This window comes from Sapajus apella, unplaced genomic scaffold (assembly GCF_009761245.1).
Source record: "Sapajus apella isolate SASKATOON/1434 unplaced genomic scaffold, GSC_monkey_1.0 scaffold99, whole genome shotgun sequence".
In the NCBI taxonomy this organism is placed as follows: Eukaryota; Metazoa; Chordata; class Mammalia; order Primates; family Cebidae; genus Sapajus; species Sapajus apella.
This window is the reverse complement of record NW_022437039.1, coordinates 280,472-303,180: the sequence shown is the minus strand read 5'-3', so window position 1 is coordinate 303,180 and position 22,709 is coordinate 280,472. Positions and strand designations below refer to the sequence as shown.

The 22,709-nt window shown below is 42.7% G+C and overlaps 2 protein-coding genes across 2 annotated transcripts in view; one reads left to right on the top strand and one right to left on the bottom strand.

Moving 5' to 3' along the window:
* Positions 1-9,560, top strand: part of ZNF200 (zinc finger protein 200) — a 15,064-nt gene extending 5,504 nt beyond the window's left edge. The window contains exon 5 of the mRNA XM_032257915.1: positions 8,661-9,560. Within this exon, the coding sequence (XP_032113806.1) occupies positions 8,661-9,379 (719 nt within the window). The 3' untranslated portion in view covers positions 9,380-9,560. The remainder of the gene's footprint in view (positions 1-8,660) is intronic.
* A 7,846-nt stretch (positions 9,561-17,406) lies between these two features.
* On the bottom strand, positions 17,407-18,479 carry LOC116536243 (putative olfactory receptor 1F2). The gene is given in 3 exon segments (XM_032257916.1): positions 17,407-17,734; positions 17,736-17,906; positions 17,908-18,479. Coding segments are annotated over 3 exon segments (957 nt in total). The 3' UTR covers positions 17,407-17,520.
* Between the last annotated feature and the right edge of the window lie 4,230 nt (positions 18,480-22,709).

The following is a 22,709-nucleotide window of genomic DNA, read 5'->3' as shown; positions in this document are numbered from 1 at the left end:
GGGTTCAGGCAATTCTCCTGCCCCAGCCTCCTGAGTAGCTGGGATTACAGGCACGCACCACCATGCCCAGCTAATTTTTTGTAGTTTTAGTAGAGACGGGGTTTCACCATGTTGACCAGGATGGTCTCGATCTCTTGACCTCGTGATCCACCCGCCTCGGCCTCCCAAGGTGCTGGGATTACAGGCTTGAGCCACCGCGCCCGGCCTGAGATAATTCTTATTGTAGCTACTGTGTGATGTGATAGAAGAATACACGTTTTAAAGATTGAAGAAAATTGACTAAATACTGGGCATCAAGGAAAGACAGATTCCATAGAAGTAATGAAGCAGAATATGTCACATGGTAGTACAACTAGAAATTAATAATAAAAATCAGTAAATTAAAGTTCCTTCTACCTGGAAAATTTAAAACTCTTTAGCAACTGTCTTAGTCCATTTTGTGCTGCTGTAAAGGAATACCTGAGGCTGGGTAATTTATAAAGAAGTTTATTTGGCTCACAGTTTTTTGTAGGATACACAAGAAGCATGGTATCAGTGTCTGCTTCTGGCAAGGGCTTCACGAAGCTTCTATTCATGGTGGAAGGAGAGCAGACTTCACATGGCAAGACTGGAAAGAAGAGAGTAGGAAGGTACCAGGCTCTTTTAAACAGTCACATCTTAAGTGAAGTAAGAGTGAGAAATCATGTAATATCTTGAGGTTGTCCACATTCATGAGGGATCTACCCCCATGATGAAAACACCTCCCACTAGGCCCCACCTCCATCATTGGGGATCAGATTTCTTCTTTTTTTTTGAGATGGAGTTTCACTCTTGTTTGAATTTGGAAGTTTCCTTCTTTTTCTATATCTGGAAATTTTCCTAGCATTTGAATTGTATAATTTTTAAAAGTTTAGAAGGATTTTCTAGGAACTCTCTGAGGCTGGTGCTTTTCTTGGGTAGGTGGCTAGTCTTTTTTGATAATTTCTATTTTCTCTATGGAAATTGGTTTATTTTCGTTTAAATCTTACCAGTTTTTTTTCTATTTTTAACTCATTACTTTATTACTTTCTAATTTGTATTTATTAATACTTTTTTTTTTTTTTTTTTAAGTAGTGATGGAGTTTTGCTTTCTTGGCCAGGCTGATCTCGAACTCCTGACCTCAGGTGATCCACCCACCTCGGCCTCCCACCTGCTGGGATTGCAGGTGTGAGGCACTGCTCCTGGCCAATACCTTCATACTTTTAAATTTATTGTATTGTTTTTCTAACTTTGAATTAGGGGCTTTATTCTCATTTTTCTAAATTAATATATGTTTTTACAGCTGTGAACTGTCTTAAGAGCATCACTTTAGGTTATGCCATAGATTCTGATATACAGTTGTCCTTTGTATTCATGGGGGATTAGTTCCAGGAGCCCTGCTCAGATACCAAAATGCATGGATGCTCAAATTCATTATATAAAATGGTGTAGCATTTACATATAATCCACACATATCCCACCATATATATTATTTCTAGATTACTTATAATACCTAATACAAAGTAAATGCTACATAAATATTTGTTATACTACATTATTTAGGGAATGACAAAAAATATGTACAGACACAACCATCCTTTTTGTTTTCTTATTTTTTTTTTTATTTTTATTTTTTATTTTATTTATTTTTTATTTTTTTGAGACGGAGTTTCACTCCTGTTACCCAGGCTGGAGTGCAATGGCGCGATCTCGGCTCACTGCAACCTCCACCTCCTGGGTTCAGGCAATTCTCCTGCCTCAACCTCCTAAGTAGCTGAGATTACAGGCACACGCCACCATGCCCAGCTAATGTTTTGTATTTTTAGTAGAGACGGGGTTTCACCATGTTGACCAGGATGGTCTCGATCTCTTGACCTCGTGATCCACCCGCCTCGGCCTCCCAAAGTGCTGGGATTACAGGCTTGAGCCACCGCACCCGGCCTGTTTTCTATCAAATATTTTCGATCCTTGGTTGGTTGAATCCTCAGATGTGGAGCCCATGAATATGGAGGACTGTATAGTGTTTTCTAAGAAAAAAATATGTAATTTTAATTTGTCTTTACCCCTCTGACCCAAGGTTGTTGATATAGTTTGGATATTTCTCCTTGCCAAATCTCATGTTGAAATCTGAGTGGCTCATGCCTGTAATGCCAGCACTTTGGAAGGTCGAGGCGGGCAGATCACTTGAGATCAGGAGTTTGAGACCAGGCTGGCCAACACTGCAAAACACCATCTGTACTAAAACAAAAATACAAAAGTTAGCAGGGCACAGTGTGTGGCACATGCCTCCAATCCCAGTTACTTGGAAGGCTGAAATAGGAGAATTGCTTGTACCCGGGAGGTGGACATTGCAGTGAGCTGAGATTGTACCATTGTACTCCAGCCTGGGGGACAGAGTGAGACTCCATCTCAAAAAAAAAAAAAAAAATTTTTTTTAAATAGAAGAAATACTACAAATCTGTTAATATTTGTTATATATAAAGGAGAAAAATCCTTTGTTTACTTGTATAATTACTGAAAAAATACTTGACCAGATTCCAACCCCTCCTTTATAAGAACATTTAACAAAATAGTAATTAATGGATACTTCCTTAGCAGGCAGAATAGAGCAATCTGGTTGGGCACAGTGGCTTACACCTATAATCCCAGCACTTTGGGAGGCTGAGGCGGGTGAATCATGAGGTCAGGACGTCGAGACCATCCTGGGTAGCATGGTGAAACCCTGTTTCTACTAAAAATGCAAAAAAATTAGCTGAGCGTGGTGGCATGTACCTGTAGTCCCAAGCACCTGTAGTCCACCTAAGGCAGGATAATTGCTTGAACCTGGGAGGTGGAGGTGGCAGTGAGCCAAGACCATGACATTGCACTCCATCCTGGGCAACAGAGCGAGACTGTCTCAAAAAAAGAAAAAAAAAAAAAAGGTGATTCCTTTGTAACCATAGGATAAGAAGATTTTTGTAATTAACACCCAAATGCCCAGAAACCTTGAAAGAAAAGATTGGCAGATCAAAATACATTAAAAAAAGGCTGGGCATGGTATCTCATGCCTATAATCCTAGCACTTTGGGAAGGGTGCGTCAGGCGGTTCCCTTGAGGTCAGGAGTTTGAGACTAGCCTGACCAACATGGTGAAAACCCTGTCTCTACAAAAATTAGCCAGGTGTGGTGGCGTGCACTTGTAGTCCCAGCTACTCAGGAGGCTGAGGCAGGAGAATTGCTTGAACTGGGAAGGTGCAGGTTGCAGTGGGTGGAGATGCAGTGAGCCGAGATCACATGCCACTGCACTGTAGCCTGGATAACAGAGCAAAACTTTGTCTCAAAACAAACAAAATACATGAAAATAAAAGGCTTCTGGGCTGGGCCAAAGGTAGTGAGTTATTTCATTTGATTGTTTACAGTTACAGATCAGACACCTTGTTCTGCTCTCTAACTACTGCACCTGATTAGTCTTTATTAAAAAAAAAAAAAAAAAAACAGCTTCTGCATGGTAAAATAAGAAATATATAAGCAAATACACAATAAACTGGGGGAAATGTTTATAACTCATCAGGCAAAAGCCTGGTTTTCCTAATTTATAAACACCTCTTAGAAATAGGGAAGAGAAAGACCAACAGATCCTCTAAGAAACACAATTTACCCTTAAACCATGAGAAAAGATGACCAGTCTTAGTCATAATTAGAAGTACAAATTAAGCCAGACACAATGGCTTACACCTCTAATCCTAGCACTTTGGGAGCCTGAGGCCGGTGGATCACCTGAGGTCAGGAGTTAAAGAACAGAGACAGGGTTTCGCCAACATGGCAAAACCCTGTCTCTACTAAAAATACAAAAATAAGTTGGGTGTGGTGGTGCAGGCCTGTAATCCCAGCTACTTGGGAGGCTGAGGAAGGAGAATCTCTTGAATCCGGGAGGTGGCGGTCTCAGAGAGCCGAGGTTGTGCCACTGCACTCCAGCCTGCGTGACGGGAGTGAAACTCCATCTCAAAAAAAAAAAAAAAAAAGTGCAAATTAAACCTCCAGGGAGTTAACTTTTTTTTTTTCCTCTGTCTCATATTTATAGAAATAAAAACACATTGATGATGAAGTTGTTGGGAAACAGGTATATTGCTGGTGTGCATACAAAATGGCACAGTCCCTGTATAAGGGTAAATGTACCTGTAACTACCTCTGTTATCCTTTATTCCAGCAGTTCATTTCTGGGAATCTGATCTACAGATATAGCAGCAGAACACATTCAAAATGATATACAAACAAGATTATTCACTGTGGTATTCTTTGTAAAAATGCAAGGTTGGAAGCAATCCAAATGTCTTTCTATAGGGGACTGGTTGAAGATGGTGTGTCCATACGTACTGGGATATAATGATTAGAAGAAAGCAAGTAGCAGAAATACACGTATAGTACGTTACCTTTTATGTAAGAAATGGAAATTATTGCCTAAAAATACAATGGAAGAATAAATATAAATCCTGGAATATGGCTAGATATGGTGGCTCACTCCTATAATCCTAGCACTTTCAGAGGCAGAGTCAGGAGGATTGCTTGAGGCCAGGAGTTTGAAACCAGCCTGCTAAACATAATGAGACCCCCTTCTCTACAAAAGAAAAATGTTTAAAATTAGCCAGGTGTGGTGGTACATGCTTGTCATCCCAGCTACTTGAGAGGCTGAGGTGGAAGGATGGCCTAAGCCCAGGAGGTTGAAGCTGCAGGGAGCTGTGATGGCACCACTGCACTCTAGCCTGTGCAACAGAACAAGACCTTGTCTCAAAAAGAAAACAAAAAAACTGGGGTTGATCTATCAGAAAAGAATGGGTCATTGTTATAGCTACTAATATTAAGATTTCATTCTTTGGCTGGGTGCAGTGGTTCACACCTATAATCCTAGCACTTTGGGAGGCCAAGGTGGAAGGATTGTTTGAGTCCAGGAGTTGGAGACCAGCCTGGGAGACCCTATCTCTATAAAAAAATGAAAAAATAAGCCAAGCATGGTAGTGTATGTGTGTGGTCCCAGCTACATGGGAGGCTGTGATGTGAGGATCACTTGAACCCAGGAGGCAGAGGTTGCAGTGAGCTGAGATTACACCACTGCAGTCCAGACTGGGTGACGGCAAGATCCCGTTTCAAAAAAAAAAAGAAAGAAAAGCAAATTCAATCTTTGCTTGAAAAAATCGCGGAGACAGTAAATCCTAAATGTTCTCACCAAAACAATAAGTGATGGCATCACTACACTCCAGCCTGTGTCACAGGAAGACCCTGTCTCTAAAAGAAAACAAACAAAAACTGGGATTGATCTATCAGGAAAAGTTGGTCATTGTCAAACCTACTAACATGAAGAATTCCCACAAATATTTTATATGATTATAAATATAAAATTATATTAATTTTAAGGAGCTAAATACCTGTTTTCAGGGGAATTTACTGAAACTCAGATGTCTCCTTTTCTTGAAAGTGTCACATAGCTCAACTGTGTATAAAGATAATGTGAACATTTCAAAATAGGACAAAAGTGAGATTGTTATAAATAGGGTGGGATAAGTACATCATAATTTAGAAGAAATTTCATTTCAGTCTATGTTACAGAGTTAAACTCCAAATATATTGGAGTTAACTATTAAAATAAATCATAGAAAAGTGGTCAGAAAACAGAGCAGAACTTTGTCAGATCTTGTGAGACTTATTTTTTTTTCTGGTTTTAAGTTTGTAGTTAGAGAGGAAGACTTCAGTTAAAAATTATTCAAACAAGAAATGATTGCCGGGCGCGGTGGCTCACGCCTGTAATCCCAGCACTTTGGGAGGCCGAGGCGGGTGGATCACGAGGTCAAGAGATTGAGACCATCCTGGTCAACATGGTGAAACCCCGTCTCTACTAAAACTACGAAAAATTAGCTGGGCATGGTGGTGCGTGCCTGTAATCCCAGCTACTCAGGAGGCTGAGGCAGGAGAATTGCCTGAACCCAGGAGGAGGGGGTTGTGGTGAGCCGAGATGGCGCCATTGCACTCCAGCCTGGGTAACAAGAGTGAAACTCCATCTCAAAAAAAAAAATGATTGACAAAGATTTACATTTATTACTGTCTTAACCCAATAGATTATTTTGCATAATCAAAATGCAAAGTAAAACTACAATGAGAAACCATTTTATACCTATTAAATATTTTTAATTTTGTTTTTTCTTGTTATTACCTATTAAATATTTTAACTTTTAATGCTGAAACATAAAAACAAAAAAATAGAAAAAAAAATTTAATGCTGGCATGATTAGGTGAAGTAGATACTCACATGACGATGGCTGAATTCAAATTAGTAGAGCTGCTTTGGAAAGCGCAATGGTAGTTCATGTCAAAAGCTATAGTAAAAATTGCATATCCTTTAACCTAGTGTTTTCATTATCCTAAGGGAGTGGTTAAAAAGAGTAATTAAGGCTGAATATGGTGGTTTAAACCTGTAATCCCCAGTACTTTGGGAAGATTGCATGAGTACACAGGTTCAAAACCAGCCTGAGCAATGTAGCAAGACCCTATCTCTGCAAAAAAAAGTAAAATAAAAAAAATTCTTAAAAATCTATTGGTGTGAACCTGCTAAATCCAATAGAAATTTCTACTCCAGTTTTAGGATCAGCCCTGTGTCTTGGTGGTTGATTGAAACCCTTTACTCTCAGTAGTCCAGAATTGAGGGGTCCCTTGTCACACAAATATGTTCACAGCATGCTTGTATTTCACTGTTACCTAGTCTTTATAATCTTTTTACACTGACTTTTCTGAAGTATAATAGAAAAAGCCTACCAGTCATAAAAAATATATAGCTGAAGTTTTTACAAAATGTACGCCATCTAATCACCATCCAAAATAGACTTTTCTTAGCATCCCAGAAATCCCTCTTATGCCCTGTGCCTTCCCTTTCTACCCAAAGAGAAACACTACTGGTTTGTAATCCCAAAACTTCATTTTATTAGTTGTTAGTAATTTCTTAATAGAGTTTCATTCTTGTCGCCCAGGCTGGAATGCAGTGGTGCAATTTTGGTGCACTGCAATCTCCTTCTCCCGGCTTCAGGTGGTTTTCCTGCCTCAGCCTCCTGAGTAGCTGGGATTACAGGCATTTGCCACCACTTCTGGCTAATTTTGTATTTTTAATAGAGACAGGATTTCTCAATGTTGGTCAAACTGCTTTTGAACTCCCAGCCTCAGGTGATCTGCCCGCCTCAGCCTCCCAAAATGCTGGGATTACAGGTGTGAGTCACCATGCCTGGCCAATAATAAACTTTTGTATTAATGTGCTATGCCCTCTTTAATTTTGATTATTTGAATTGTTCCCATTTTCTCATTGTAAGAAATTATAATATTATTTAGTGCTATAATATTGTGATAATTTCTTTTTTTATTTTTTTTTTTTAGTGTTTTTTTCTTTCTTTCTTTCTTTTCTTAGAGATAGGGTCTCGCTATGTTGCCCCCAGCTGGGGTGCAGTGGATCTTAACAGGCATGATCCCACTACTGATTGGCACAGGAGTTTCAACCTGCTCTGTTTCCAGCCTAGGCCGGTTCTCCCCTCCTTAGGCAACCTGGTGGTCCCCTGCTCCCGGGAGGTCACCATATTGATCCCAAAATTAGTGCGGACACCTGATCAGCATAGCACACTACAGCCCAGAACTCCTGGGCTCAGGCGATCCTCCCACATCAGCCTCCCAAGTAGCTGGGGCTACAGGCATGCACCACTGCCCCTGGCCTTTTTAAAAATTTTATTATACTTTAAGTTCTGGAGTACACGTGCAGATCTTGCAGGATTGTTACATAAGTATACATATGACATAGTGGCTTCCTGCCTCCATCCTCCCATCACCTACATTAGGTATTTATCCTAATGTTATCCATCCTCAGTCTCTCCATCTGCTGCTGTCCCTCCCCCAGCCCCCCACCCTCTAACAGACCCCAGTGTGTGATATCATAATTTCTTTTTTTTTTTTTTTTTTTTCTCTTTGAGACGGAGTTTCGCTCTTGTTACCCAGGCTGGAGTGCAATGGCGCGATCTCGGCTCACCGCAACCTCCCCCTCCTGGGTTCAGGCAATTCTCCTGCCTCAGCCTCCTGAGTAGCTGGGACTACAGGCACGCACCACCATGCCCAGCTAATTTTTTGTAGTTTTAGTAGAGACGGGGTTTCACCATGTTGACCAGGATGGTCTTGATCTCTTGACCTTGTGATCCACCCGCCTCGGCCTCCCAAAGTGCTGGGGTTACAGGCTTGAGCCACCGCGCCCGGCCCATAATTTCTAATATAGTCAAAACCTACAAGCAGTTCATCTTAACCTTCAGTTACCAGACTCTTCAATATGACGAGTGGTGCCCTTTATAGATTTATGGTCTTCATCCCTAGTTCTTAGCTGAGTGCTCTACAGAGTATGAGATTAATATGAACTTGTCAGGTAATTAGCACCTGTGAAGAGAGCAAACATATGAAGTCTTTAAGTGAAATCACACTCATTTTACTTATTTAATGTGTGCTTGCATTGTGGTAAATGGAAATAAGTGTGGAAAAGGAGTGTGACAGCAGTATCCGCCACTCCTTAGATTGACTTTCAAGATGGCTATGTCATGAGAAACCTGATTTGTTTTTTCATGCCTGGTGTTGTCATATCCCTCAGAAGTTACTAAATTTTTTCTTTGTTTCAATAGTCAATGGCAGTAATCCTGAAGGTGAAGATTCTGAGAAGGAATCTATAGAAAATGAAGATTATAGAGCAAAGTCTTCAGATGATGATGAAATGGATTCTTCATTGGTCTCTCAGCAGCCTCTAGATAACCAGGAAAAGGAAAGACTAAATACATTCATTCAACAGAAAAGGAAAATGAGAAATCTGTTAGTTACCATTGAGAATGATACTCCCTTAGAGGAACTCTCAAAATATGTAGATGTCAGTATTATTGCACTTACTCGAAATCGGAGGACAAGGAGATGGTACACTTGTCCACTGTGTGGGAAACAGTTTAATGAAAGTTCTTATCTTATTTCCCACCAGAGGACTCACACTGGAGAAAAACCCTATGACTGTAGTCACTGTGGGAAAAGCTTCAATCATAAAACAAATCTCAATAAACATGAACGGATTCATACAGGAGAGAAACCTTATTCCTGTTCTCATTGTGGGAAAAATTTTCGTCAGAATTCTCATCGGAGTCGTCACGAAGGAATCCATATAAGGGAGAAGATATTTAAGTGTCCAGAATGTGGGAAAACCTTCCCAAAGAATGAGGAATTTTTGCTTCATCTGCAGAGTCATGAGGCTGAGAGACCATATGGTTGCAAAAAATGTGGGAGAAGATTTGGTCGGCTGTCAAACTGTACCCGGCATGAGAAAATCCACTCAGCCTGTAAGACCCAAAAGCAGAAGTAATATTGGGAAAGGTTTGATGGTGCTTCCTCAACCTAAGAGCTTTCATAATGAATTCTGAATTCCCAAGCTGCCTAAAAAGATACAAATATGTAGGCGGGGCTCTGTGGCTCACACCTGTAATCCCAGCACTTTGGGAGGCCGAGATGGGTGAATTACAAAGTTAGGAATTTGAGACCAGCCTGACCAACAAGTTGAAATCATGTCTCTACTAAAAATACGAAAATTAGCTGGGTGTGTTGGCATGCACCTGTAATCCTAGCTACTCAGGAGGCTGAGGCAGGATAATCGTTTGAATCCAGGAGGCAGAGGTTGCAGTGAGCCAAAATCACACCACTGCACTCCAGCCTGGGTGAACCAGCTAGACTCCATCTCAAAGAAAAAATAACAATATGTGAAAAGCTCATTATAGCCAAAATTGGATAAATGCCTGTCTTGGCTAAAACCTCAAATTGTTAGAAAATTCACAGGGAAGGAAACATATTCAAAGGCTATACCTCAGCATCCACGCTTTCTGGACTAAGGAGCTTTCCTTTATGAAATTATATGGCAATGTACAGGTCACAGATCCCTTTCCCAAGAAAGACTTTGAAGATGAATCTGGAGGCTGCTTACTTGCAAGACAGAGTGACTCATGTCTATTGTAAGTATATCCATTTTCCCCCTACATGGGGATTCGTACTTGAGAAATAGTGCAGAGGTTCTTATCTGGAACTATGTTCTCATGAAAGAACCAAACTACTGGCTTATTGAGCCAACAGCTTCTAATAGCAATTCATATAACCCTCTAAGAACACTTGTTTAAGCCTTGAGTGTTGAATTGTTTACTTTGGAATATAGGAAAACTACAGCAATTGAATGTCAGACTCTCAGTTGGATGTGATCTAAACTTGCAATCAATTTCAATAACATTTGCAATTTGTGATAAAATTGACTTTTACAGATTCCTTTTTACAACATAAGTGTCTACTCTTTTTACTCTATTTTGTTCAGCTGTTGATATCTCCAACAGCTGTTTCATGCCTCTCCCTTGCCAAAATAAGTTGGTATTACTCAGGCAGGGCCATCCAGTCCCACCGCTAGAAAAGCTCTTCAGAATCTTGTTCCTCTCTTGAGCCCAGATCTCATGTGCTAGGAAGGAAACGCCAGTACTCATAGAGGAGGGGTCAACCTGGAGGCGGGAAAAGTTGGCTTAGATCCATGTCTCATCAATAACCTTAAGGTCCCCTCTACACCATCATTAGACCTTTGGTGATGGGGTGGTCACTACCTCACAAGGCAAAGTGTTTGTGTGTGTGTGTGTGTGTGTGTGTGTGTGTGTGTGTGTGTGTTTTTGAGATGGAGTTTCATGTTCTAAGATGATTGTTGTAGGTGATGGGCAAAAAAAAGAGAGAAGGAGTTTCACTGTTGTTGCCCAGGCTGGAGTACAATGGCCTGATTTCGGCTCACTGCAGCCTCCGCCTCCCGGATTTGAGCAATAGGCTTCAGCCTTACAAGTAGCTGGGATTACAGGCATGTGCCACCATGCCCAGCTAATTTTGTGTTTTTTTTTGTTTGTTTGTTTTGTTTTTTTTTGAGACGGAGTTTCACTCTCGTTACCCAGGCTGGAGTGCAATGGCGCGGTCTCGGCTCACCACGACCTCCGCCTCCTGGGTTCAGGCAATTCTCCTGCCTCAGCCTCCTGAGTAGCTGGGATTACAGGCACATGCCACCATGCCCACCTGATTTTTTGTATTTTTAGTAGAGACGGGGTTTCACCGTGTTGACCAGGATGGTCTCGATCTCTTAACCTTGTGATCCGCCCGCCTCGGCCTCCCAAAGTGCTGGGATTACAGGCGTGAGCCACCGCGCCCAGCCCAATTTTGTGTTTTTTAATAGAAACAGGTTTTCTTCATGTTGGTGAGGCTGGTCTCGAACTCCCGACCTCAGGTGATCCACCTCAGCCTCCCAAAGTGCTGGGATTACACGTGTGAGCCACTGCACCTGGCCCAAAGTGTTGTATATTTAGAAATTAAGTCTCCAGTGGTTAGCTCACATTGCCCCTCAAGAGACAGGAATCCAGGTGTCTTCATTATAGTGGGTATTCATTGTCTTCAGTCTCTTCATATCCAGACCTTCCTGTCCTCTCTGCCTAGAAGCAAGGCCAGTGGTGCAATTTAGGGATTCTTGACCAGTTTTACTTACTTAAGGTTTCCAAAAGTTTCACATTGGTACTTTGATTGGAATGAAGAAATCCTATAAACTATTTGGGAAAAATTATAGTGTTTGTTTCCATCCAGAAACATGCCTTTGTATTTATGAGAATGTTATATTCCTGTGAAAATTTTTCTAATTTTCTTCACTGAAGGTTTTACAAAATTTTATTACTGTAAGTAGTTTTTTTCATTATATTTCTATAGTTGATTATTGTTGTTACATAGGAAAGTTATTTTTAATTATATAGTTGTGTAGCTAGTCACCTCACTGAATGTTCTTAATTTTCAGTAGTTTCTTGGTTTAGCTCTGTTACAACTTTTGGTAAAATGACACCATTAACAAATAATAGTTTTGCTTCTTGCCTTCTGCCTATCATTTTTTTTGTTTTGTTTGTTATTGACATGTAATTCTGAGGTTTGTTGTTTTCGTACAAAGCATTCTGAAGGACATTTTATGATACAGTTCAGTCCTGAATCATAATTTAAAAACAACAGGCTGGGCACAGTGGCTAATGCCTGTAATCTCAGCACTTTGGGAGGCTGAGGTAGGTGGATCACCTGAACTCAGGAGTTAGAGACCAGCCGGACCAACATGGCAAAACCCTGTCTCTACTAAAAAAAAATTAAAAATTAGCTGTGTGTGGTGGTGGGCGCAGCTATTTGGGAGGCTGAGGCAGGAGAATTGCTTGAACCTGGGAGGCGGAGGTTGCAGTGAGCCGAGATTGCACCGTTGCACTCTAGCCTGGGCAACAAGAGTGAAACTCCATCTCAAAAAAACAGTAACACCCTCCATGACAGTGGAAGGCCACAAAAACTGTCCTTTACTGGCTTTATATTTCAAGCCAACAGTAAATACCCTGTAAAGTCAGCAAAGCTAACAAAACTGGCTGCCCACAACATTATTTGCTTATTTGAAAGTGTGGCCATTGCACTAGGACTGGGGTCCTGAGCTGTGTTTCTGGAGTCGCCAGGCTGTTACCATGTGCCGGGGACCCCTTGTGTACCCAGAAAACACGTAGCTGCAAGGCAGTGAGTAAAGAGAGTTTCCACTCATTCTTTGGCACCCCTGCCCAAGAGTCGGGTGTTTTATCAGTCCTCATGCAGCCATGGTGTAGTCACCGAGGCACTTTTTGTTTTGTTTTTTTTTTTTTGAGACGGAGTTTCGCTCTTGTTACCCAGGCTGGAGTGCAATGGCGCGATCTCAGCTCACCGCAACCTCCGCCTCCTGGGTTCAAGCAATTCTCCTGCCTCAGCCTCCTGAGTAGCTGGGACTACAGGCACGCGTCACCATGCCCAGCTAATTTTTTGTAGTTTTAGTAGAGACGGGGTTTCACCATGTTGACCAGGATGGTCTCGATCTCTTGACCTCGTGATCCACCCGCCTCGGCCTCCCAAAGTGCTGGGATTACAGGCTTGAGCCACCGCGCCCGGCCCTGTTTTGTTTTTTTAAACCTAGACTGGCTCTTGTCACCAAGGCTGGAGTTGGGGGATCTTGGCTCACTGAAACCTCTTGCCTCCTAGGCTCAAGTGATCCTCCTGCCTCAGCCTTCTGAATAGCTTTTTGTTTTTTTAAATGTAGGCAGTGCTCATCTACTTAAAATCCCAGCACTTTGGGAGGCCAAGGCAGGTGGATCACCTGAGGTCAGGAGTTCAAGACCAGCCTGGCCAACATGATGAAACCCCATCTCTACTAAAAATACAAAAATTAGCTGAGCATGGTGGCATGTGTCTGTAGTTCCAGCTACTCAGGAGACTAAGAAAGGAAGATTGCTTAAACCTGGGAGGTGGAGGTTACGGTGAGCCAAGATTGTGCCTCTGCACTCCAGCCTGGGCTATAGTATCAAGACTGGGCATGCTGGCATGTTCCTGTAGTCCCAGCTACTCTGGGAAACTGAGGTGGGAGGATTCCTTGAATCTGAGAGTTAGAGGCCAGCCTGGACAACTTAGCAAGACCTAATTTCTGTCTCTCTCTCTCTCCTTTTTTTTTTTTTTTAAGACGGTGTTTTGCTCTGTTGCCAGGCTGGAGTGCAGTGGTGCAATCTCAGGTCACTGCAACCTCTCCCTCCTGGGTTCAAGTGATTCTCCTGCCTCAGCCTCCCAAGTAGCTGGGACTACAGGCACGTGCCACTATGCCCAGCTAACTTTTGTATTTTTAGTAGCGATAGGGCTTCACCGTATTGGCCAGGATGGTCTTGGTCTCTTGACCTTGTGGTCTGTTCACCTCGGCCTCCCAAAGTGTTGGGATTACAAGCATGAGCCATTGCGCCTGGCCTTTTTTTTTTTTTAGAAACAGGGTCTCACTTTATCACCTAGACTGTAGTATATGACCATAGCTCACTACAACACTGAACTCCTGGGCTCAAGAGATCCTTCCACCTCAGCCTCCCAAGTATCTGGGACTACAGGTACAGGCCACTTCACTCAGCCAATTTATTTTTCTTTTTGTAGAAATGGGGTTTTGCTATGTTGCCCATCATGGCCTCAAACTCCTGGCTGAAGTGATTCTCCTCCTTGGCCTTCCAAAGCACTGGGCTTGTCTCTTTAAAAAAAAAAAAAAAAAAAAAAAATCAGAGTAAATGAGAGGTTTACTCCAGCATGGCAGGGTGAGGGTACCTGTAGTCCCAGCTACTTGAGAGGCTGAGGCAGGAGAATTTCTTGAACCCAGGAGGTAGAGGTTGCAGTGAGTGGAGATCCAGCCTGGGTGACAGAGCAAGAATCTGTCTCAAAAAAAAAAAAAGACAAGTGAACATAACTTCAAAGAAATATGGACATCAGTAGGTGCACCAAATACACATAATGGGAGTACCAGAAGGAGAGGAGAGAAAGGAAAGGAAAAAATTTTGGAAAAATAATGGATAAAAATTTCCCAAATTTATTAAAACATATCTATACAAACAGGAAGCTTTTAGTAAACTTCAAGTAAGATAAACAAAAAGAGACCCAAAATAAATGCATCATAGCAAAAATGTTGAATGTCCAAGACAAGGAAAAAATAATCAGTTTCATAATTTGTCAGTTTTTTAATTTTCTGCAATCACTTTCTTTATTTTATTTTTTATTTTTATTTTTTTTTTTTGAGACGGAGTTTCGCTCCTGTTACCCAGACTGGAGTGCAATGGCGCGATCTCGGCTCACCGCAACCTCCGCCTCCTGGGTTCAGGCAATTCTCCTGCCTCAGCCTCCTGAGTAGCTGGGATTACAGGCACGCGCCACCATGCCCAGCTAATTTTCGTAGTTTTAGTAGAGACAGGGTTTCACCATGTTGACCAGGATGGTCTTGATCTCTTGACCTCGTGATCCACCCGCCTCGGCCTCCCAAAGTGCTGGGATTACAGGCGTGAGCCACCGCGCCCGGCCTCACTTTCTTTTCTTTTTCTTTTGATTTTTTTTTTTTTTCTTAGAGTCTCCCTCTGTTGCTCAGGCTGGAGTGCAGTGGCGTGATCTTGGGTCACTGCTACCTCCGCCTCCCAGGGTCAAGCAATTCTCCTGCCTCAGGCTCCCAAGTAGCTGGGATTACAGGCACCCACCACCATGCCCAGCCAATTTTTGTATTTTTAGTAGAGAAGGGGTTTCTCCATGTTGGCCAGGCTGATCTCAAACTCCTGACCTCAGGTGATCCACACACCTTGGCCTCCCAAAGTGCTGGGATTACAGGCATGAGCCATGGTGCCCGGCCTACAAATAAAATTCAAATCATGCTCTTAAATAGTAAATTTTCTTTATGTTTTAATTTAGAAACAGAATTATTAGTAAGTACCTTTTGCTAGAGAACCTGATGGAGACCAAGTATTAAGATAAAATTGTGTAGACTCTGGTGATTTGGAAAAGTTTTTTTATAAAATGGAAGATGAAAAACCAGGATATAAATTAATATCTAAATAAAAATTGCTGTAATCTGCTCCTCTTCTCCTTTAAAAAAAATAAAAATAGGGCTGGGCACGGTGGCTCACGCCTATAATCCCAGCACTTTGGGAGGCTGAGGCGGGTGGATCACAAGGTCAAGAGATCGAGACCATCCTGGTCAGCAAGGTGAAACCCCGTCTCTACTAAAAATACAAAAATTAGCTGGGCATGGTGGCGTGCACCTGTAGTCCCAGCTGCTTGGGAGGCTGAAGCAGGAGAATTGCTTGAACCCAGGAGGCGGAGGTTGCAGTGAGCCGAGATCGTACCCATTGCACTCCAGCCTGGGTAACAAGAGCGAAACTCTGTCTCAAAAAAATAAATAAAAAATAAAATAAAATGAAAATAAAAATTTCTGTGTGTATTGTCACAGAACAGAGAGTAAAAAAGTAGATGTAGTTGATTGATATGGCTGGACATTTGAGACTGTGGAAGATATTTTTCTTGTTTAACTTACCCATATTTCTGCTGTAATGTGTGATACATAAAGCTCAGATAAGAAAATAAAAATAATTAGCTCAAATGAGTGGCAGAATTAGGGCTTTCTGGAACACAAAATAAATTGTCTCCTCCCTGCCCCAACAAAGGTCTGATCTTTCCATCAGATGTGTTCATATCAAGGTCTCTGTTGTGAGAAAGAATAAACATCCCTAATAGGAGCTGGCCTGGCCCTCACAGCAAGGTTTTTGTGTTCTCCTGGTGAACATAGAGAATTTCACAGAACATCAGATAAGGCCAGTCTGACTGTGCTAGAGTAAAACAAAGCAAGACCATTCTGTAATGATGTCTCAACACAAAAACATGCACGTTGTCATAGCCACAAAAATAACCAAACATCCCCCTATGTTGGCTGATATGAGTGACTGCTGTTTCTTTGGCAATCACAGCTTTGGCCTCTTCTTTCCTTCTAGATAAAATATATTAAGATACCTATTAAGAATTATTCCTGGCCGGGCGCGGTGGCTCAAGCCTGTAATCCCAGCACTTTGGGAGGCCGAGGCGGGTGGATCACGAGGTCAAGAGATCGAGACCATCCTGGTAAACATGGTGAAACCCCGTCTCTACTAAAACTACAAAAAATTAGCTGGGCATGGTGGTGCGTGCCTGTAATCCCAGCTACTCAGGAGGCTGAGGCAGGAGAATTGCCTGAACCCAGGAGGCGGAGGTTGCGGTGAGCCGAGATGGTGCCATTGCACTCCAGCCTGGGTAACAAGAGCGAAACTCCGTCTCAAAAAAAAAAAAAAAGAATTATTCCTATTCTTTAATGGCATCTACTCCAGACTACAGGCTCCTTCCTAATTACTCCCCAACATCACATAAACAATTGTCCTTAAAAAACTCGTCTATTGAGACACCTCACTATGCCTGATGGTGTGTGTTCTCCCTTGTTATAATGAGTAGTACATCTAATTTCTTCATCTAAAAGTGTGTTCCTGCTAGGTTTTGGCAGGAGGGCACTGACAATTGGAATTGTTGGGTCATTTAATTAAAGGGTCTCTCTTTCCATCTTTAACCTGAAGAGTCCATATCAAGGATTTGTTCTCCCAAAATAGATACCAGATGTTTCTCTTATAAAAACAAACACTCTTATGCCTGTAATCCTAGCACTTCGGGAGGCTGAGGTGGGTGGATCACCTGAGGTCAGGAGTTCATGACCAGCCTGGCCATCATGGTGAAACCCCATCTTAGAAAAAAAAACAAAACAAAACGCTGTCTGGGCACGGTGGCTCACACCTGTAATCCTATCACTTTGGGAGGCCTAGGTGGGTGGATCATTTGAGGTCAAGAGTTTGAGACCAGCCTGAACAATATGGTGAAACCACATCTCTCCTAAAAATACCAAAAAAATTAGTTGGGTGTGGTGGCACACGACTGTATTCTCAAGTACTCAGGAGGCTGAGGCAGAAGAATCATTTGAATCCAAGAGATGGAGGTTGCAGTGAGCCAAGATTGCACCACTGCACTCCACTCTGGGTGACAGAGTCAGACTCCACCTCAAAATAAACAAACAAAAATGCTGTTTCACACAGTAGAAATAATAGGATTATCTCAGTAATGAGCTCCTCCTAGGAATATCTTAGCCCATATCACTACTGAACAGAAAAAAAATTTCAACGGAACCACCTTTCCAAGAGCACCTTTTATGTCCTTGTTCCTCATGCTGTAGATAAAAAGTTTCAGCATGGGAGTCACCAGTGTGAACATCACAGCAGCTGCTATATCTCTCTGAGCTGAGTAGGAGGATGAAGGGTTGAAATACAAAGACGATGGTGCCATAAAAGAGAATCACAGCCAGGTGGGAGCCACAGGTGGAGAAGGCTTTCCATTGTCCCTTTGTGGATGGGACCTTCAGGACGACACACATGTTGTGTATATAGGAAGCCAGGACGCAAAGAAATGGGGCGATTATGACCAGGGCAGCCTCAGTAAGAATCATCTGAGCAGGAGAGTTTCAGGAGGGGAGTCACATCGCAGAAGATGTGGGGAATGGTGTTGACTGCACAGAAAGAGAGTTGAGCCATCAGCAGGGTGTGCAGCAGATAATTCAGGTTGGCAACGACCCACGATCCGGCAGCTAGCAGGGCACAGAGCTGATGGGTCATCTTTGCTGTGTAATGTAAGGGGTGGCACACAGTAACAAAGCGATCATAGGCCATCACAGCCAGGAGAAAATTATCCATGTCAGCAAGCTCAATGACGAAATACATCTGTGTGAGACAGCCAGAGGAGGAGATGGTCTGAGTCCCAAGTATGTGATTGGTCAGCATCTTGGGGACAGTGGTGGAGAAGCAGATGTCCACAAAGGACAGGTTGCTGAGGAAGAAGTACATGGGGGTGTGCAGGCAGGAGTCTGTGTTGACAGCTAGGATGATGAGCAGGTTTCCCAGGACCATGGCCAGGAAGAGCATGCTCAGGAAGAGCACGAAGAGGAGACGCTGCTGCTGGGACTGCCTGGAGAGTCCCAGGAGGAAGAACTCTGAGACACTTGACTTGTTTGTCCCGCTCATGGGTCTGATTCCAGACAAGACAGAGATCAGAAATATAGAAGCTGAGGCTATAGATGCAACAAGTCAAGCTCCAACCATGGTCATGTTAACAAACCTGTATTAGAGTTGCTCAGTCAAGATCCACCCCAGTCCCTACACCCCCAACTTCCGATGTCCAGCCCTAGATGATGTGGGTCCTTGTATACTCATTCTTTCAGTGTTTTAAAATATACTATTAAAACAACATGCAGACTCATACACAGCCCTCCTCTGCTATTATATAGGTTTCTATTAACATTTCCAGGCTTTCTCTCACCTCTTAGTCACTCATAGAAAGGCAAAATCACTGTGTCTATGTCAAATTCCAGCTGATGGTTCAGGACTCTTACTATTTCTCCCTGGATGTGGCATGTTTAGAAAAGGGAGTTTCTCAAAGAACTCCATTCAGTAATATATATATGTTCATGGCCTTAACCTCTGTGCAGGATGGATGTTTGCGAGAATCACAGACAGGTATTTACAGTAGCTTCCATGGCCATTGGGATTAGACTCTCTGGGAGTCTCATTAGAATCAAGCAGAGATTAATTTTCCCATCTATTTCTTGGTCCCTGTGGACCCAACAATAATGGAAAGGTACATTTTCTCACTCCTGGGTCAGAACTAGGAGATAAAGCAATCTTGGAGACAAGTCCCAAAGAAAATTCACTAAGACCTCAAATTGCATCACCTTGCTGATCTGGGCATATGTTTATAGGTTTGAAAAGTTGGTTATCAAATGATTATTATTCTTAAATTCGTAGCTCAGAAGCTGAGATTATAGCAGTGTTATCTGAACCTCTCCTTTTTTTCACATATATAGTCATTTATTGCATTGACTTAATGAAGCGTTTGCAGATAGGGATGCAGAGGCTGGGGTGGGGTCAGGGGTAAAGGTGGCATTGCAGAGTTGTGCTTTTTTTTTCTTTTCTTTCTTTTTTTTTTTTTTTTGAGGTGAAGTCTCACTCTGTGACCCAGGCTGATCTCAGCACACTGCAACCTCCGCCTCCTGGATTCAAGCAATTCTCCCACCTCAGCCTCTGAAGTAGGGAGGACTTCAGGTAGGCACCACCACACCTAGCTAATTTTTGTATTTTTAGTAGAGTCAGGATTTCACTATGTTGGTCAGGCTGTACTTGAACTCCTGACATCAGGTAATTTGCCCGCCTCAGCTACTCACAGTGCTGGGATTACAGGCATGAGCCACCGCACCAGGCTTGTGTTTAATCTCTTAAAGCGTTTGGTGTAAAGGATACCCTTTTTGTAATGGGAGAATATTTCAGGAGATGCACAGCATGTCATGACTGAGAAACTCCATGTTCCTAAAGTAGACTTCCTTTGGGGATGTCTTCCCAGCTCATATTGGGTCAGCCTTTTCTGAAAATGGCCCCCTAATCCATAGACACTCAGGGATATGGACTCCAGCAGTCCACTTTACACTCTGATCACCTTCTCCCCAGTGAGAATTCATGATTGGACTAGGGCAACTGAAACTGGGACTGAGGGCCACAGATCATTTTCACTAGGACTTGGCCTGTAACATGTAAACCCAGAAGGGTGCAACTCGCTTTTGGCTGACGTGTAGTTTGATAAGCAAAACCTATGGATAAGAGCAAAAAAATGTAAACACACAGAGAGAAGAAGGGCTGGAGAAAGTACTGATGGCTGTCCAGTTCATAGTTCAAGTCATTTTCTAATGACGGGTTGCATTCTGGCCTCACACACAGTTCTGAGTTGCATATAACAAAAACCAACTCTTGCTGAGTAAAGCAGAAAAGGATTTCATGAAAATGATAATAGATACCTTTCAAAAACACTGGACAGCTGGAGACCCAGGCTCAGAAGACCACACAGCAGCCACAGTGGCCCAAATAATACCAACGCTGCTGCAGCCTCCAAGCATAAATGTTGCCGTTCATAGCTTTGACACAGTTATCACTAGACATGGGGTGACACCAGTCACATTGCTGCCACTGCTGCCCCAGGAATCCATCTTGCTGCAGTGGCTGCCACTGCCTGAAAAAGTTCTTCTTGGTCTTCTCTTCCTTGGGCCAAAGGCTGAGTCGGGGTATCTGATGGACAGTCACATGCCCACATCTTTGCTGCAAGAGATTCTGGGAAATCAGTTATTCTGGGGTTCCTGTTTTACAGGAAGTAAGATATTTTCCAAATAGTTATGAAGCACCAGAGTACCTAAGATTTGGAAAGAGGTGCAGTAATTCAGAAGCCAAAAACCATGATAAATGCTCACTAAAATCCATCCCTTCAATAGCACATTAATGCATACCCCTCTTACCAATTTACCCCAAAGAAACAATCTGGCCTAACATAGTGCAGCCATCCTTCCCACAATAGGGAAACAATGCAAAGTCCCATCAGTTACTACATCAAGATCCATAAAAGGATCCCCCCTACTCCAATCGTGATCTCATCCTGACAGTCTGAAACTTCAGAATCCAACCTGAAAGCTAACCAATAAAATAACTACACATCCTGTGTATGTAAAATATGGAGAAAAGAGGCCAGGCGCGGTGGGTCATCCCTGTAAGTCCAGCACTTTGTGAGGCCAAGTCGGGCAAATCATGAGGTCAGGACTTTGAGATCAACCTGGCCAACATGGTGAAACCTTTTCTCTACTAAAGATAAAAAAATTAGCTGGGTGTGGTGGTGCGTGCCTGCAATCCCAGCTACTGGGGAGGCTGAGGCAGAATCAGTTGAACCCAGGAGGCAGAGGTTTCAGTGAGCTGAGATAGTGCCATTGCATTCCAGCCTGGGTGACAGGGCAAGACTCCATCTCAAAGAATATATATATATATATATTCTCTCTCTCTCTCTGTCTCTCTCTGTCTCTCTCTCTCTCTATATATATATATATAGAGAGAGAGAGAGATAGAGGAGGAAGATAAAAGGAGGAAAATATAAACAAATACTGTAATCTTTATTTCTGCAGGTAGCCACTTGTCCACAATCTAATTCCTGTTCCTTGTCTTTAGCCAATGTCTCAGCTATCCCAGGTTATTTTTTAATCTGATGTAGTAACCCAAAACGTTCACGTCTGATAGATTTGGCTTCCTTATAGTCCTGCGTATAATGTATAAGATGGTTCTAGTTTCTCATTAGGTATTAGGGGAAGACATGTCCACTTGTACCCCTAGTTTCCTTGCCCTATAAATTCCTGGTTGAGAAAAAGTTCAGGATATATTGCCCACTGGTATGAATCTTATACCATTTCCTTAAAATAGCACTAACGCTGGGTGTGGTGACTCATGCCTGTAATCCCAGCACTTTGGGAGGCTGAGGCAGGTGGATTACAAGGTCAAGAGATCGAGACCATCCTGGCCATGAAATGTTTCACATTTCAAACACGGTGAAATACAAACAGCCGCGAGTGGTGGCACGTGCTTGTAGTCCCAGCTACTCAGTAGGCTGAGGCAGGAGAATTGCTTGAACCTGGGAGGTGGAGGTTGCAGTGAGCCGAGGTCCCACTGCACTCCAGCCTGGAGACAGAGCAAGACTCCGACTCAAAAAAAAACAAACCAGCACCCCGAACTTACAGAGTAGCTTAAAATTGTGCCATAAGTGAGTGTTTAAAAGACCATCTCACTATTCCATAAGGTCAGCTGCTTCTGGTGTTGGTGTACAAGTAAATACTCATGGATCCCATGGACACCAGGCTGACCCCTTGTGTTAATTACCTATTGTATAACAAATTATTCTAAAATTTAGCAACTTAAAACAGTGAACATTTCTCTCATGCAGATCCTGTGAGTCCAGAATTTGGCAGTGGTTTAGCCGAAAAGTTCTGGAAGAGAGTTTCTCATGAAATTGCAGTTAAGTTTTCAGCAGCAGCTCAGTCATCTGAAGGCTTGACTGAGGCTGAAGGATAGGATTCTAAGACGGCTCCTTCATGCAGGAAGCCTCGGTTTCTCACATGGACCTCTCAGACATGTTCTCACACATAATAGCTTGTTTTCCCCACAGCAAGTGCTTCAGGAAAGCAAGATGAAAGCTACAGTATCATGGGCTGGGCGCAGTGGCTCAAGCCTGTAATCCCAGCACTTTGGGAGGCCGAGGCGGGTGGATCACAAGGTCAAGAGATCGAGACCATCCTGGTCAACATGGTGAAACCCCATCTCTACTAAAACCACAAAAAATTAGCTGGGCGTGGTGGTGCATGCCTGTAATCCCAGCTACTCAGGAGGCTGAGGCAGGAG